This window comes from Oncorhynchus mykiss, chromosome 7 (assembly GCF_013265735.2).
Source record: "Oncorhynchus mykiss isolate Arlee chromosome 7, USDA_OmykA_1.1, whole genome shotgun sequence".
NCBI classification, from domain to species: domain Eukaryota; kingdom Metazoa; phylum Chordata; class Actinopteri; order Salmoniformes; family Salmonidae; genus Oncorhynchus; species Oncorhynchus mykiss.
The window spans coordinates 77,091,957-77,105,075 of NC_048571.1; the positions used below are offsets into that span (position 1 = coordinate 77,091,957).

Consider the following 13,119-nt stretch of genomic DNA (forward strand, 5'->3'; position numbering starts at 1 on the left):
TTTCATTAGGGGGTAGTTTGCTGAGGATTTTTTTTTTATTTTTTTAAATAAGTACATTTTAGAATAAGGCTGTAACGTAACAAACTGTGGAAAAAGTTGAGGGGTCTGAATACTTTCCCGAAGGCAATGTATCCATGTTACAGTGCTTGTTTACAGAAGTCAGATGGAAGCAACCACCTGTGCTAATTAGCTATCTATGGTGCTCAAACACCTGTGAGTAAGTGTAACTAGGGAGGAAGTGTAGTTCGTCGACTGGAGGCACACAGCCGTATGGATCTGACCTTTTACAGTAAGTGTATCTTTTTTATTTGAAATACTATTTTTGCTAATATGAAAGATGAGTTCCATATGTTTCAAAAACCGTATTGCAAGCGATGGTTATTGATGATCTGTTTTAACATTTAGAAACGTCAGGATTGTAGTTCACATGGACCCCACTGTATGCAGTGCTTAGCTGAGAACCCTTGGGATAAGAATTCTTTCTTAATGCCTTGGGATCTTGAGAGCAACAAGCAGGCTAAATAAAAAACCCTCACAGTAGTATATGTAAATAAATTATTGGCTGCAAAGCCCATATAAATGACAGAAGTAGGGGAAAACACGTATTGTGTGACATAAAAATGTTCAGTCTAATAACTAACCTCACAGTAGGCAGTATGGGCTATCATTTCCAGTTGTGAATTACATGTTTGATGTGACCTGGCTTGCGTTATCTCCAATCTTTTTACAGATTTCGACTGATGGCATGAACTTGATCAATTATGATCCTCGTCAGTTTTACGCCGAAACAGAAGGTGGCAGCAGTTTTAAATATGTAATTGTGCCAACTGGCAGGAAGATACAGCGATTTGTAAACATGGCTGTTGAGGGGAACAGCGTGGCCCTACCGCAGTTTCTTAAGAAAATAGAACTGATAAAACAGGGTGCAGAAGCTCGTGTATATCGAGGGTCATTTTTGGGCAAGCCAACCATTGTAAAAGAAAGGTTTCCGAAATTGTATAGACACCCGTTATTGGATGAAAAACTCACACATCGCAGAACCGTGCAAGAGGTGCGCTCAATACTTCGCTGTCGAAAAGCTGGTGAGTAGCGTTAGCCCAAGATGTAGCTGAGGAAAGCTCAACTCAGTTCTCTTATATCAAGGCGGAGTCGAGTATTGATAACTGGTCGCGCGAAATTCATACTTTTATTTAAAAAACGTACCAAATACGTTTTTGGAGACGTAGCGGCCTTGACCAACGCCTCATGTCCACCAGATGTATTGCGTTCCGTCGGAAATCATTCATTGTCAATGGAGCAGTCCGCAACTCTACGTTATGGGGTACTGCAGTGCGTTCTGTATTTTCAACTCGTGCGTTGCTTTACCTTGCTGTGGTACAAACGGAAGTACGCAGACTCCACCTTGCTAGCTTTTAGCCAACGATTTCAAAAAAATAACTTACCCAAGAAAGACCTAGACGATAGGATGACGTGTCAAATGGTAGCATATTAATCATAGTGGGCAGAAGAAGCAAGGAGTTGGGCAGAGCCATGCACGAGTTTGTGAGATCCTATTGGCGCATTCTAGCATTCAGTTGCATATTTCCGTTATGGAATGTCTGAAGTTCATGTGTGCATTAACGTAATTCGATCTTGCACTCCTAAACGTAATTTTTTGAAAACTTTCGCGAAGGGTAAATAAAGTCTTGGAGATTGTAGTTTTGGAAACAAAACTGTATCGAAATCAAATGTTTAATAATTTAGAAAATGTGTCTTCCAAAATCCATCTCGTTCCATCTTCTCCCACTGCCTGCCACTAAGCTTTCTCTCATCACCTTATTTTGTAGTGAGTGGAAATGCCAAGTGGATGCTTCACATTTAGCCTATACAGTGCATTTGGAAAGTATTCAGACACCTTACCTTTTTCCACATTTTGTTACATTACAGCCTTATTCTAAAATTGATATTTTTTTAAATTCCCCCTCAAATCTACACACAATACCCCATAATGACAAAGCGAGAACATGTTTTCATAAATATTTGCACATTTATTACAAATATTTACCAAGTATTCAGACCCTTTGTTATGAGACTTGAAATTGAGCTCAGAGTGGCCTGGAGGAACTCATTTCATAATCTGTCAACTTTATTTTCAGGCACTTTAACAGATAAACATTTAGCCTATGCACTAATATTTAGCTAATGAAAGAACTAACTTAACTTCTTACTTCAGTTACACATCACTATTCTCTCCCAGCTGTTTCCGTCCGCAATAGTCTATAGGCCTATGCACGCCTCTCCGCAGTAGGCAATTCCTCACCTCATGACATCCCAGCAAAAGCTATAGGACATTTATTTTTCTACTAGACCTAATAGTTTATTCGGGGAGAGAAGCAGGCTTGCTCTTGCTAATTGCTGAATGTAAAACAGGCCTACAGCATAGGCCAAATTAACTGTTGTATGCAGTCCGCACTGCCATGAATGATTCAACTGAAAATCAGAGGGAGCAATCTTTGGACAAGAGTGAGTGACTACAGGGGTTCTATGCAATCATTTTTAATCTTGAAATATATGTTAGTTACAGAGCTGCTTCTCACTGCACAGGTGTCCAGAACTGGACAGCTGTCAAATCTTTCCAATACAGGATGTTGATGATTGCTAGGCCTATACTGTTCTAGCGCAGATCATATACTATATATGCAAAAAATGTGGACACCCCTTTTTAAATGAGTGGATTCGGCTAATTCAGCCACACCCGTTGCTGACAAGTCTATAAAATTGAGCACACCGCCATGCAATCTCTATAGACAAACATTGGCAGTAGAATGGCCTTACTGAAGAACTCAGAGACTTTCAACGTGGCACCGTCATAGGATGCCACCTTTCCAACAAGTCAGTTCGTCAAATTTCTGCCCTGCTTGAGCTGCCCGGATCAACTGTAAGTGCTGTAAGTGCTGTTACTGTTATTGTGAAGTGGAAACGTCTAGGAGCGACAACTGCTCAGCCACGAACTGGTAGGCCACACAAGCTCACAGAACGGGACTGCCGAGTGCTGAAGCGCGTAGAGCGTAAAAATCATCTTCTGTTCCAACGCTCACTAGCATTTCGCTACACTCGCATTATCTGCTAACCATGTGTATGTGACAAATAAAATTTGATTTGATTTCACTACCAAGTTCCAACCTGCCTCTGAAAAGGTCAGCGCAAGAACTGTTCATCGGGAGCTTCATGAAATGGGTTTCCATGGCCAAACAGCCACACACAAGCCTAAGATCACCATGTGCAATACCAAGCGTTGGATGGAGTGGTGTAAAGCTCACCGCCATTTGACTCTGGAGCAGTGGAAACACATTCTCTGGAGTTGTGAATCGTGCTTGACCATCTGACAGTCCGACGGACGAATCCGGGTTTGGTGGATGCCAGGAGAACGCTACCTGCTTGAATGCATATTGCCAACTGTAAAGTTTGATGGAGAAGGAATAATGGTCTGGGGCTGTTTTTCATGGGTCGAGCTAGGCCCCCAAGTTCCAGTGAGGGGGAATCTTAACTCTACAGCATACAATGACATTCTAGAATATTCTGTGCTTGCAACAGTTTGGGAAGGCCCTTTCCTGTTTTAGCATGACAATGGCCCTATGCACAATGCGAGGTCCATACAGAAATGGTTTGTTGGTATTCGGTGTGGAAGAACTTGACTGGCCTGCATAGAGCCCTGACCTCTACCCCATTTAACATCTTTGGGATGACTTGGAACACCGACTCTGAGCCAGGCCTAATCGCCCAACACCAATGCCTGACCTCACTAATGCTCTTGTGGCTGAATGGAATTGCCCGCAGCAATGTTCCAACATCTAGTAGAAAGCCTTCCCAGAAGAGTGGAGGCTATTATAGCAACAAAGGGGGGACCAACTCCATATTAATGCCCATGATTTAGGAAGATGGTCGAGCACGTGTCCACATACTTTTGGCCATGTAGTGTACATATCAGATAAGATACAAGCCTGTATATCCCTGATCTGTATTAGTGTCTAATTATACCCCCCCTTCTCTCTCATCCCCACCAATATATCACTCTCTCTCTCTTCAGGCATATCTGCACCAGTCGTCTACTTTGTAGACTACACCTCCCACTGCATCTTCCTGGAAGACATCGTCGGCTCCATCACCGTACGAGACCACATCGCCTCCACCCCGCTCTCCTCTGCCCAGAAAATCCCAGAGGAACGCCTGGACCAGCTCGCTAAGAAGATGGGTCAGATTCTGGCCAAAATGCACGATGAGGACGTTGTCCATGGAGACTTGACCACTTCCAACATGCTGTTGAAGGCGGGCACTGAGAGCGGAGAGACGGAGCTGGTCCTCATTGACTTTGGCCTGAGCTACATATCGGCGCTGCCCGAGGACAAGGGAGTGGATATGTACGTGCTGGAGAAAGCTTTCCTCAGCACCCACCCCAACACTGAGGCTCTGTTCGAGAAGCTGCTGAAGGCCTACGCAGCCTCATCCAAGAAGTCCCACGCTGTCATCAAAAAGCTTGACGAAGTTCGGTTGAGAGGGCGAAAGAGGTCGATGGTCGGTTGAGAGGGAGAAAGAGGTCGATGGTCGGTTGAGGGGGAGAAAGAGGTCGATGGTCGGTTGAGGGGGAGAAAGAGGTCGGTTGAGGGGGAGAAAGAGGTCGGTTGAGGGGGAGAAAGAGGTCGGTTGAGGGGGAGAAAGAGGTCGGCTGAGAGGGAGAAAGAGGCCGTGGGTCGGGTGAGAATAGAAAGGTCGATGGTAGGTTGAGAGGGAGAAAGAGGTCGATGGTCGGTTGAGGGGGAGAAAGAGGTCGATGGTCGGTTGAGGGGGAGAAAGAGGTCGGTTGAGGGGGAGAAAGAGGTCGGTTGAGGGGGAGAAAGAGGTCGGCTGAGGGGGAGAAAGAGGCCGTGGGTCGGCTGAGAGGGAGAAAGAGGCCGTGGGTCGGTTGAGAGGGAGAAAGAGGCCGTGGGTCGGTTGAGAGGGAGAAAGAGGCCGTGGGTCGGTTGAGAGGGAGAAAGAGGCCGTGGGTCGGTTGAGAGGGAGAAAGAGGCCGTGGGTCGGGTGAGAATAGAAAGGTCGATGGTAGGTTAAAGGGAACCTACGAGATAATCTGTGCATATGCATTTATAATGACATGCCCTGTTTGGCACTGATTTGTTAAGTTCTATTTGATATTTGTATAGAAGCATAGAGACTGTCAGTGCCACAATTTTATGTTACTAGAAATATTTGTTTTTGAAATAAAAGACTGCTCGCTTTATTGGTTTGTGTTCTTTCAGTTTAGTTTAGTATTCTGAGAATCTAGAATGTGGTTCCTCAGTCAGCCCCACACAGTATGCAGGCAATGATTTCTCAATACTATTTCTATTGCGCCTTTCTGACACCCACAATCACAATATCCACTGTTACGTAACGAAGTCCATATTTGGTAACTTATGAGCTTTCCTGTGACTCAATTGGAGCATGGGAACGCACTTGACTGAGATCTGTGTCAAAGTTTACTTTCAGAATTGCTCTCCAGTCTCAATGCACCTGTCACAGTAAAAAAAACAAAGTGATTACCAATGAATAGTAGCTGGGATATTAAAAATGTCACTACGATTCTGCTCATTATTTTGCATTGTAAAGGTAAGAGGAAAAACTGACCAGTGTTTTGATTGTCTTTGTATTCTAACTACAGGTTTCTTAGGAGTAGTGGGACAAAGGTCAAAGTCAGTCCTAGTAGAGAGCAATAGTATTTGCCTTGGCTACGAAACAAGTTCTTAAATATTTGTTCACGTCTAATCTTTAACGTTGCATTACTACATTTATGGGAAGATATCTTACAGTAGCTGTTTCTGCTATGCATGTTTTTTATGTAACAGACTGTAACAGGCTGTTTCATATCCGGCCATGATTGGGAGTCCCATAGGGCGGCGCACAATTGGCCCAGCGTCGTCCGGGATAGTAAATAAGAATTTGTTCTTAACTGACTTGCCTAGTTAAATAAATACATAAAATAAAAAATGTCAATTTTAATTATGGGGCAGTGGTCGAACCCCCAAGCTGCCTGTGGGGAAATCTGCAAGGAGTGATCTGGTTATTGGCTCTTATATCCCTGTATACTACCTACCCCTTGAGCAAGGCACTTTACCCCTAAGTGCTACCAGGGGCGCTGCTCCCAATGTGTCCGGTTGGGTACGGTGACAGCAAAAAAAATATAAGCATATCTGTGAAAATTGACCAAAAACATATTGTATCCTACGCTCGTGAGTCAGGGTGATATCATAAAATACCTGCCAGTTACATGCTGCAGTCTCATGTGATCATTTTTAATATTCAAATACTGCAGCAAGGCACTCAACCCCAAACTCTCATGACTGGCATAAAAAGATATTACCCAAACTGGTTTGTGTTTTGGACTGTAGGTGCAAAGGCCCAGTCTACAAAGAAGATCGCCATCTTAGCTGGCACGGATGTTACCTTAAACTGCTCTTTCAAGAAGCCTGAACATGTACCGCTGAAGAAAATCACGGTTGAGTGGGGGATGATGGTGGATAAAGAGACCATAAAGCACCTAGTGTACACGTTCCAGAACGAGAGTGCCAAGGTGCATCGTGAAGGGTCTCGAGTCGACCAAACGGGGTTGCTTCAGGGCAATGCATCCCTTCGTTTGTTCAACATGACCGTGGCTGATGAGGGACTCTACCGCTGCAGAGTGATCATCACTCCCAACACATACAAAGTTTCCTCACAGCTGGAAGTATCAGGTGCTGTCTGACATTCTGTTTGCCCCTTTTGTACATTTTATCACCAGAACATTTTAGCCCAGCAGAAAATGAAGCAATGATAGGCAGTGGAGGCTGTTGACAAGAGACCGGCTCATAGTAATGAGTGGAATGGAATGTGTTTGTTACTGTTCCAGTCATTACAATTTCCAGTCCTCCAATTTTACTGACACCATCCTCCACTGATGCTATAATCGTATTTGTTATTGCTGTGAAAGTAAGTGGAATTGTTGAGAATAGGCCTCCAGTAGATCCTAATGGATGTATCTTATTATTTACATAATGACATGGCTTTACCTTACACACACAGGCCTAGTTCACAACTTCACACTCTGTGTGTACAATGTATTTAATTGTGTGTGAACTAGGCCACAGTGAGAGAAATAAATTCACACTCTTTACTCCATCTTTTCCCTACAGCCAGACCCTCAGTGTCCCTCCCAGAGACCGCCATGGTGATGGAGGGGGAGGAACGGACATTGATGTGTGACATCACGGGATTCTACCCAGAGAATCTGGCCGTGACCTGGCTGATCCAAAATGGCTCCCGGGTGGCCCGTGGGAGCATGGCTCGCGGGGCCATCTCGCGTGATGTGTGCACAGGAATGGCTGTGCCCAATCCAGACGGCACCTACAGTGTCAGCAGTCACATTACTGTCCAGGCTTCAGCCGTAGGGAGCGGAGGAGCCATGTACATCTGTCACATTGAACATAGGTCCTACCCTGATGGAAAATACAGCAAAAGCATCTTGTTGACCGTGCAAGGTGGGAAGCCAACACACCACTCTATCAGCTTTATATTGGGATTCATAACAAATTATACTGGATTTTCCCCATGGGGAAATGTAGCTTGCGGCTCTGAGCATAAATGAAAATATTTCATTAAGCATACAAAAGACATAAAAACAAATACAGATAAATACAATGAGAATTTTAAAAAAAATGCAATTGGGTGTTTTAATAAGGATTCAACTGAACACTACTATACACATAGTGTATTTCAATGGACTGAAAGTCCATTTCAGTGTATTTCTAGTGTATTTTAACATGTACTTCTAACCCCTCTCTCATCAGATCCAGGGTTTAATGCTGTAACGCTGATGGTAGTTACTAGTCTTGTTAGTGTTCTTCTGGTCTTCTCTGTCATCGGTGGTGCAATGGTCTTCTACAGGTATTTTTACACAGGTACGTTTACATCCAAGAAGTGATTATTAGATTCAGGTGTGTTCTGTTGTGCTGGAACAAAAGCCTGCACACCTTGTAGAATGGTGAATACCGAAGTCGCATGGTGACTACTGACAGCATGGTGAATACTAATGTAGCATGGTGACTACTGACAGCATGGTGAATACTAATGTAGCATGGTGAATACTGGTGTAGCATGGTGACTACTGACAGCATGGTGAATACTGATGTAGCATGGTGAATACTGATGTAGGATGGTGAATACTGATGTAGCATGGTGAATACTGATGTAGCATGGTGACTACTGATGTAGCATGGTGACTACTGATGTAGCATGGTTTCTACTGATGTAGCATGGTGACTACTGATGTAGCATGGTGACTACTGATGTAGGATGGTGAATACTGATGTAGCATGGTGACTCCTGACAGCATGGTCAATACTGATGTAGCATGGTGACTCCTGACAGCATGGTCAATACTGATGTAGCATGGTGACTCCTGACAGCATGGTGACTCCTGACAGCATGGTGACTCCTGACAGCATGGTGAATACTGATGTAGCATGGTGACTCCTGACAGCATGGTGAATACTGACGTAGCATGGTGACTCCTGACAGCATGGTGAATACTGATGTAGCATGGTGACTCCTGACAGCATGGTGACTCCTGACAGCATGGTGAATACTGATGTAGCATGGTGACTCCTGACAGCATGGTGAATACTGATGTAGCATGGTGACTCCTGACAGCATGGTGAATACTGATGTAGCATGGTGACTCCTGACAGCATGGTGAATACTGACGTAGCATGGTGACTCCTGAAAGCATGGTGAATACTGACGTAGCATGGTGACTCCTGACAGCATGGTGACTCCTGACAGCATGGTGAATACTGACGTAGCATGGTGACTCCTGACAGCATGGTGACTCCTGACAGCATGGTGAATACTGACGTAGCATGGTGACTCCTGACAGCATGGTGAATACTGACAAAGCATGGTGACTCCTGACAGCATGGTGAATACTGATGTAGCATGGTGACTCCTGACAGCATGGTGAATACTGACGTAGCATGGTGACTCCTGACAGCATGGTGAATACTGACGTAGCATGGTGACTCCTGACAGCATGGTGAATACTGACAAAGCATGGTGACTCCTGACAGCATGGTGAATACTGATGTAGCATGGTGACTACTGATGTAGGATGGTGAATACTGATGTAGCATGGTGACTCCTGACAGCATGGTCAATACTGATGTAGCATGGTGACTCCTGACAGCATGGTGAATACTGATGTAGCATGGCTGTTATGGTGACTCCTGACAGCATGGTCAATACTGATGTAGCATGGTGACTCCTGACAGCATGGTGACTCCTGACAGCATGGTGAATACTGACGTAGCATGGTGACTCCTGACAGCATGGTGAATACTGATGTAGCATGGTGACTCCTGACAGCATGGTGAATACTGACGTAGCATGGTGACTCCTGACAGCATGGTGACTCCTGACAGCATGGTGAATACTGACGTAGCATGGTGACTCCTGACAGCATGGTGAATACTGATGTAGCATGGTGACTCCTGACAGCATGGTCAATACTGATGTAGCATGGTCAATACTGATGTAGCATGGTGACTCCTGACAGCATGGTGAATACTGATGTAGCATGGTGACTACCGACGTAGCACGGTGACTACCGACGTTGCATGATCATTGTCATAATATTTGTGTATTTTTCCTCAGTTCCTCCCAGCATCTCTGACATCATCAAACCCACCATCGTTTATGCTATGAAGCCGACCAACTTAAAATGCACCATTAAAAGAGTACGACTGAGAGAGCTCAAAGTGAAATGGTACAAGATAACAGCCAATAGCGACTGTAACGCAGATTCCAATAGCCAATCAAAGGCACTGTTGAGCCACAAGGACCTGAGTGACCAGGCTAACATCCACTCTGAGAGCACGCATCACGTGTCCACCCTGTCCGTCTGTCTGTCAGTTAGGGAGGACCAGGCTAAGTACCTGTGTGTTGTGCTGTACAGAGGCAGGAGGATCACCAGAGAGACCACTGTGAGTGTAAAAGGTAATGTAATAATGTCATGGAATAACTATAATAATGTAATAACGTAATGTAACCAGTACGTCATGCTGAACTGTTCTGTGTTCTTGAGAGCAATACAAATAAGTGGACATATTAACATTATATATAATATTTTATATACACTGTCATTCATAAAACACAACCAAAAAAGTCCATCCAACTGAATCTGTACCAATATATAGAAATGTACCACTTTTGACTTAACACACTGTTCCCTTTTCATTTCCCCCAGTGACTCCATCGCTCTTTCACATCTCCAGCATGCCTCAGATCCCAGAGGTGAAGAGGTTGCTGGTGCTCTGCTGTCGGGTCGAGAGGTTCTACCCGGACGACCTCCATCTCGAGTGGTCGAGAAATGACGGGGAGCAGGTGAGGACAGCCACTAACTATGGACCGTTCTCTGACCACGAGCGGATGTACAGCATGTGGAGTAAGATCGAACTGACAATAGCTCAGGAAGACGAGAAGGCGGTCTACACATGCCGCTTGTATCACTCCAGTTTCCCCGGGCCAGGATACAAAGACGTTCTCTATCATATTAACACACAAGGTAACTAATCAAAGACATGCTGTTCTTTTTAGCACAGGGGTCACAAACTTTTTTTTCAAACTGGGTGGGGCCTCTAACTCTATTTTAGTTACGTTTCTACATTTATCTCACAAATGTATTCAGACAATCAAAGCTAGGCTATATGGTGGTAATTGTCATAATGTGTAGATGAAATATGAGTTAGAGGGCAAGTTTACATCCTGGAAATTGAATCCTATTTGTTGGTTGTCCTAATTTTGCTCAGAAGGCATCAACAGATATAACTGATGGAGCTGTTATTCAAGATAGTCTTCCTCTGATAAGTTGATAGTGTCTTCTGATAACTTTTTTGCGCAAACGTGATGTGTGTCAGCAGTTATGTTAATTTGGGCTTATCATAGCAAAACTATTTTTGCAACTGAAAATGATCATTTATTTTCAGACAAGTTCAAGTACTCCCTCCCTGTTTCAGGCAATTTATTCCATTTGATGCCTACTGTAATGAATAGGACCCATGTGTCTTCTTCACCAGGTACTCCTCCAAGTGTGATGTTCATCAAGTGTGAGCCACTACTCCCTCTGCCGGATGAGGAGTGCACGCTCAACCTCTGTGTCAAAGACTTCTGTCCTGAACAAGTGTCTGTCACATGGTTTAAGGACGGACAGACGGTCCCCAACAGCCAGTTCTTCAACTCCCCACCCAGCCTCAACATCAATGGCCTCTACTCTATGTGGAGCTTCCTCAAACTGAGCCCCACCTCGGAGGACTACGGCTCAGAGTTCAGGTGCCGGGTGGTCCACAGTGCCCAGAAGGAACCGGAGGAGAGGGTGTTCACACATCAGATCTCATAGTCACCTAGTCAAGGGAAGTCAGACCTTTGATCAAATACTGTGTTTGCACTTTTGGGACTTTTCTATTGGTTCCATTACAACAGGAAAGCTCAATAAAGGACGGCTCAAGTATTTGAAATGATTTCAAGTAGTATTTGAACCCAGGTCTGGGATGTATATAAGGATATTACCGCCAGTATACCTAAGGTTATTTTTGTAAATTAATTTGATGCATTTATACTTGTTTTGTTAATTCTGTTCACTTTATCTTCTGATAGAATGTAAATATTGAACTGAAAAAGGTGCTTGCCCTGAACTGTCGTAGCATACTAGATATGCTCATGAAATGTGGGGCCTAAACTAGGAAAAGTGTCAGTACTACACCTTTTATATTGAGGTAAATTAATCTAACAAACACAGGTTCGTAACCCTATATACTTACATCCTGCATACGGTATGAAAATGGCAGATTGATCACTATAAACACTTCAATTGGGGCGGCAGGTAGCTTAGTGGTTAGAGCATTGGGTCAGTAACCAAAAGGGTGTTAATCGAATCACTGAGCTGACAAGGTAAAAAAAAATCTGTCTTTCTGCCCCTGAACAAGGCAGTTAAACCCACTGTTCCTAGGCCGTCATTGTAAATAAGAATTTGTTCTTAACTGACTTGCCTAGTTAAATAAAGGTTAAATATGATTATTATTATTTTAATAATAATACATTTTTTAATAGTAACATACATTAAGTCAGAGCTCTGCATCTTCAGTTTATGTATTAGGGACAGACAAATTAAACCATCAATCAGTACCTAGATGGGTTTTAAAATGGTTTAAAAAAAGACAAGAACTAATCAAAACCAACTGCCAAAGCAGCAGCTACTCTTCCTGGGGTCCAGCAAAATGAATGCAGTTTATACCATTTTAAAACCTTTACAATACAGTCATAATTTTCACAACACACTGTGTGCTCTCAGGCCCCTTCACCACATATTTCCACCACTAAATCCATGTGCATGTATAGTGCGTATGTTATCGTATGTGTTTGTGCCAATGTTTGTGTTGCTTCACAGACCCAGCTGTTCCATAAGGTGTTTTTTAATCTGTTTTTAAAATCTAATTTTACTGCTTTACATCTATTGATGTGGAATAGAGTTCCATGTAGTCATGGCTCTAAAAGTCTGTCCTGGACTTGGACTGTGAAGAGACCTCGTGGCATGTCTTGTGGGGTATGCATGGGTGTCCGAGATGTGTGCCAGTAGTTTAGACAGACAGCTCAGTGAAGTGGTTATTTCCTTAATTTACTTAAACAGTTTTTTCACTTTCTGTGTGTAACATTAATACCCACAGACATGACTGCTCAAGGCTAGGGTTGCAAAACGACCAGTAATTTATGTAATTAAACAGGTAATTTATACTTGAATACATTTTTTTTTTTTTTTAAATCATTTAAAATTTGTCTTAATCGGGCCTCCTGGGTGGCGCAGTGGTCTAGGGCAGTGCTAGCTGTGCCACCAGAGACTCTGGGTTTGAGCCCAGGCTCTGTCGAAGCCGGCCGTGACCGGGAGGTCCATGGGGCAACGTGTCGTCTGGGTTAGGGAGGGTTTGGCCGGCAGGGATATCCTTGTCTCATCGCGCACTAGCGACTCCTGTGGCGGGCCGGGCGCAGTGCACGCTGACCAGGTCGCTAGGTGTACGGTGTTTCCTC

At 43.9% G+C, this 13,119-nt stretch overlaps 2 protein-coding genes across 3 annotated transcripts; both read left to right on the forward strand.

Annotated features, from left to right (window-relative positions):
- The first annotated feature begins 82 nt into the window (after nucleotides 1-82).
- LOC110528525 (EKC/KEOPS complex subunit TP53RK) lies at nucleotides 83-4,880 on the forward strand. Of its 2 annotated transcripts, none has more exons than XM_036984105.1 (2): nucleotides 83-289; nucleotides 4,067-4,880. In XM_036984105.1, exons 1-2 carry the CDS (start codon nucleotides 271-273, stop codon nucleotides 4,558-4,560), a joined length of 513 nt encoding a protein of 170 aa, XP_036840000.1. In that variant the 5' UTR covers nucleotides 83-270; the 3' UTR covers nucleotides 4,561-4,880. The 2 variants fall into 2 exon arrangements, with proteins under 2 accessions (XP_036840000.1, XP_021466313.2); XM_021610638.2 differs by lacking the exon at nucleotides 83-289 and adding an exon at nucleotides 806-1,082 and having other exon boundaries at nucleotides 4,067-4,874.
- A 38-nt stretch (nucleotides 4,881-4,918) lies between these two features.
- LOC110528524 (Ig mu chain C region) lies at nucleotides 4,919-12,776 on the forward strand. Its single transcript, XM_021610637.2, has 7 exons — nucleotides 4,919-5,622; nucleotides 6,402-6,743; nucleotides 7,182-7,526; nucleotides 7,836-7,946; nucleotides 9,697-10,038; nucleotides 10,289-10,606; nucleotides 11,118-12,776. Exons 1-7 carry the CDS (start codon nucleotides 5,559-5,561, stop codon nucleotides 11,435-11,437), a joined length of 1,842 nt encoding a protein of 613 aa, XP_021466312.2. The 5' UTR covers nucleotides 4,919-5,558; the 3' UTR covers nucleotides 11,438-12,776.
- Nucleotides 12,777-13,119: the final 343 nt, after the last annotated feature.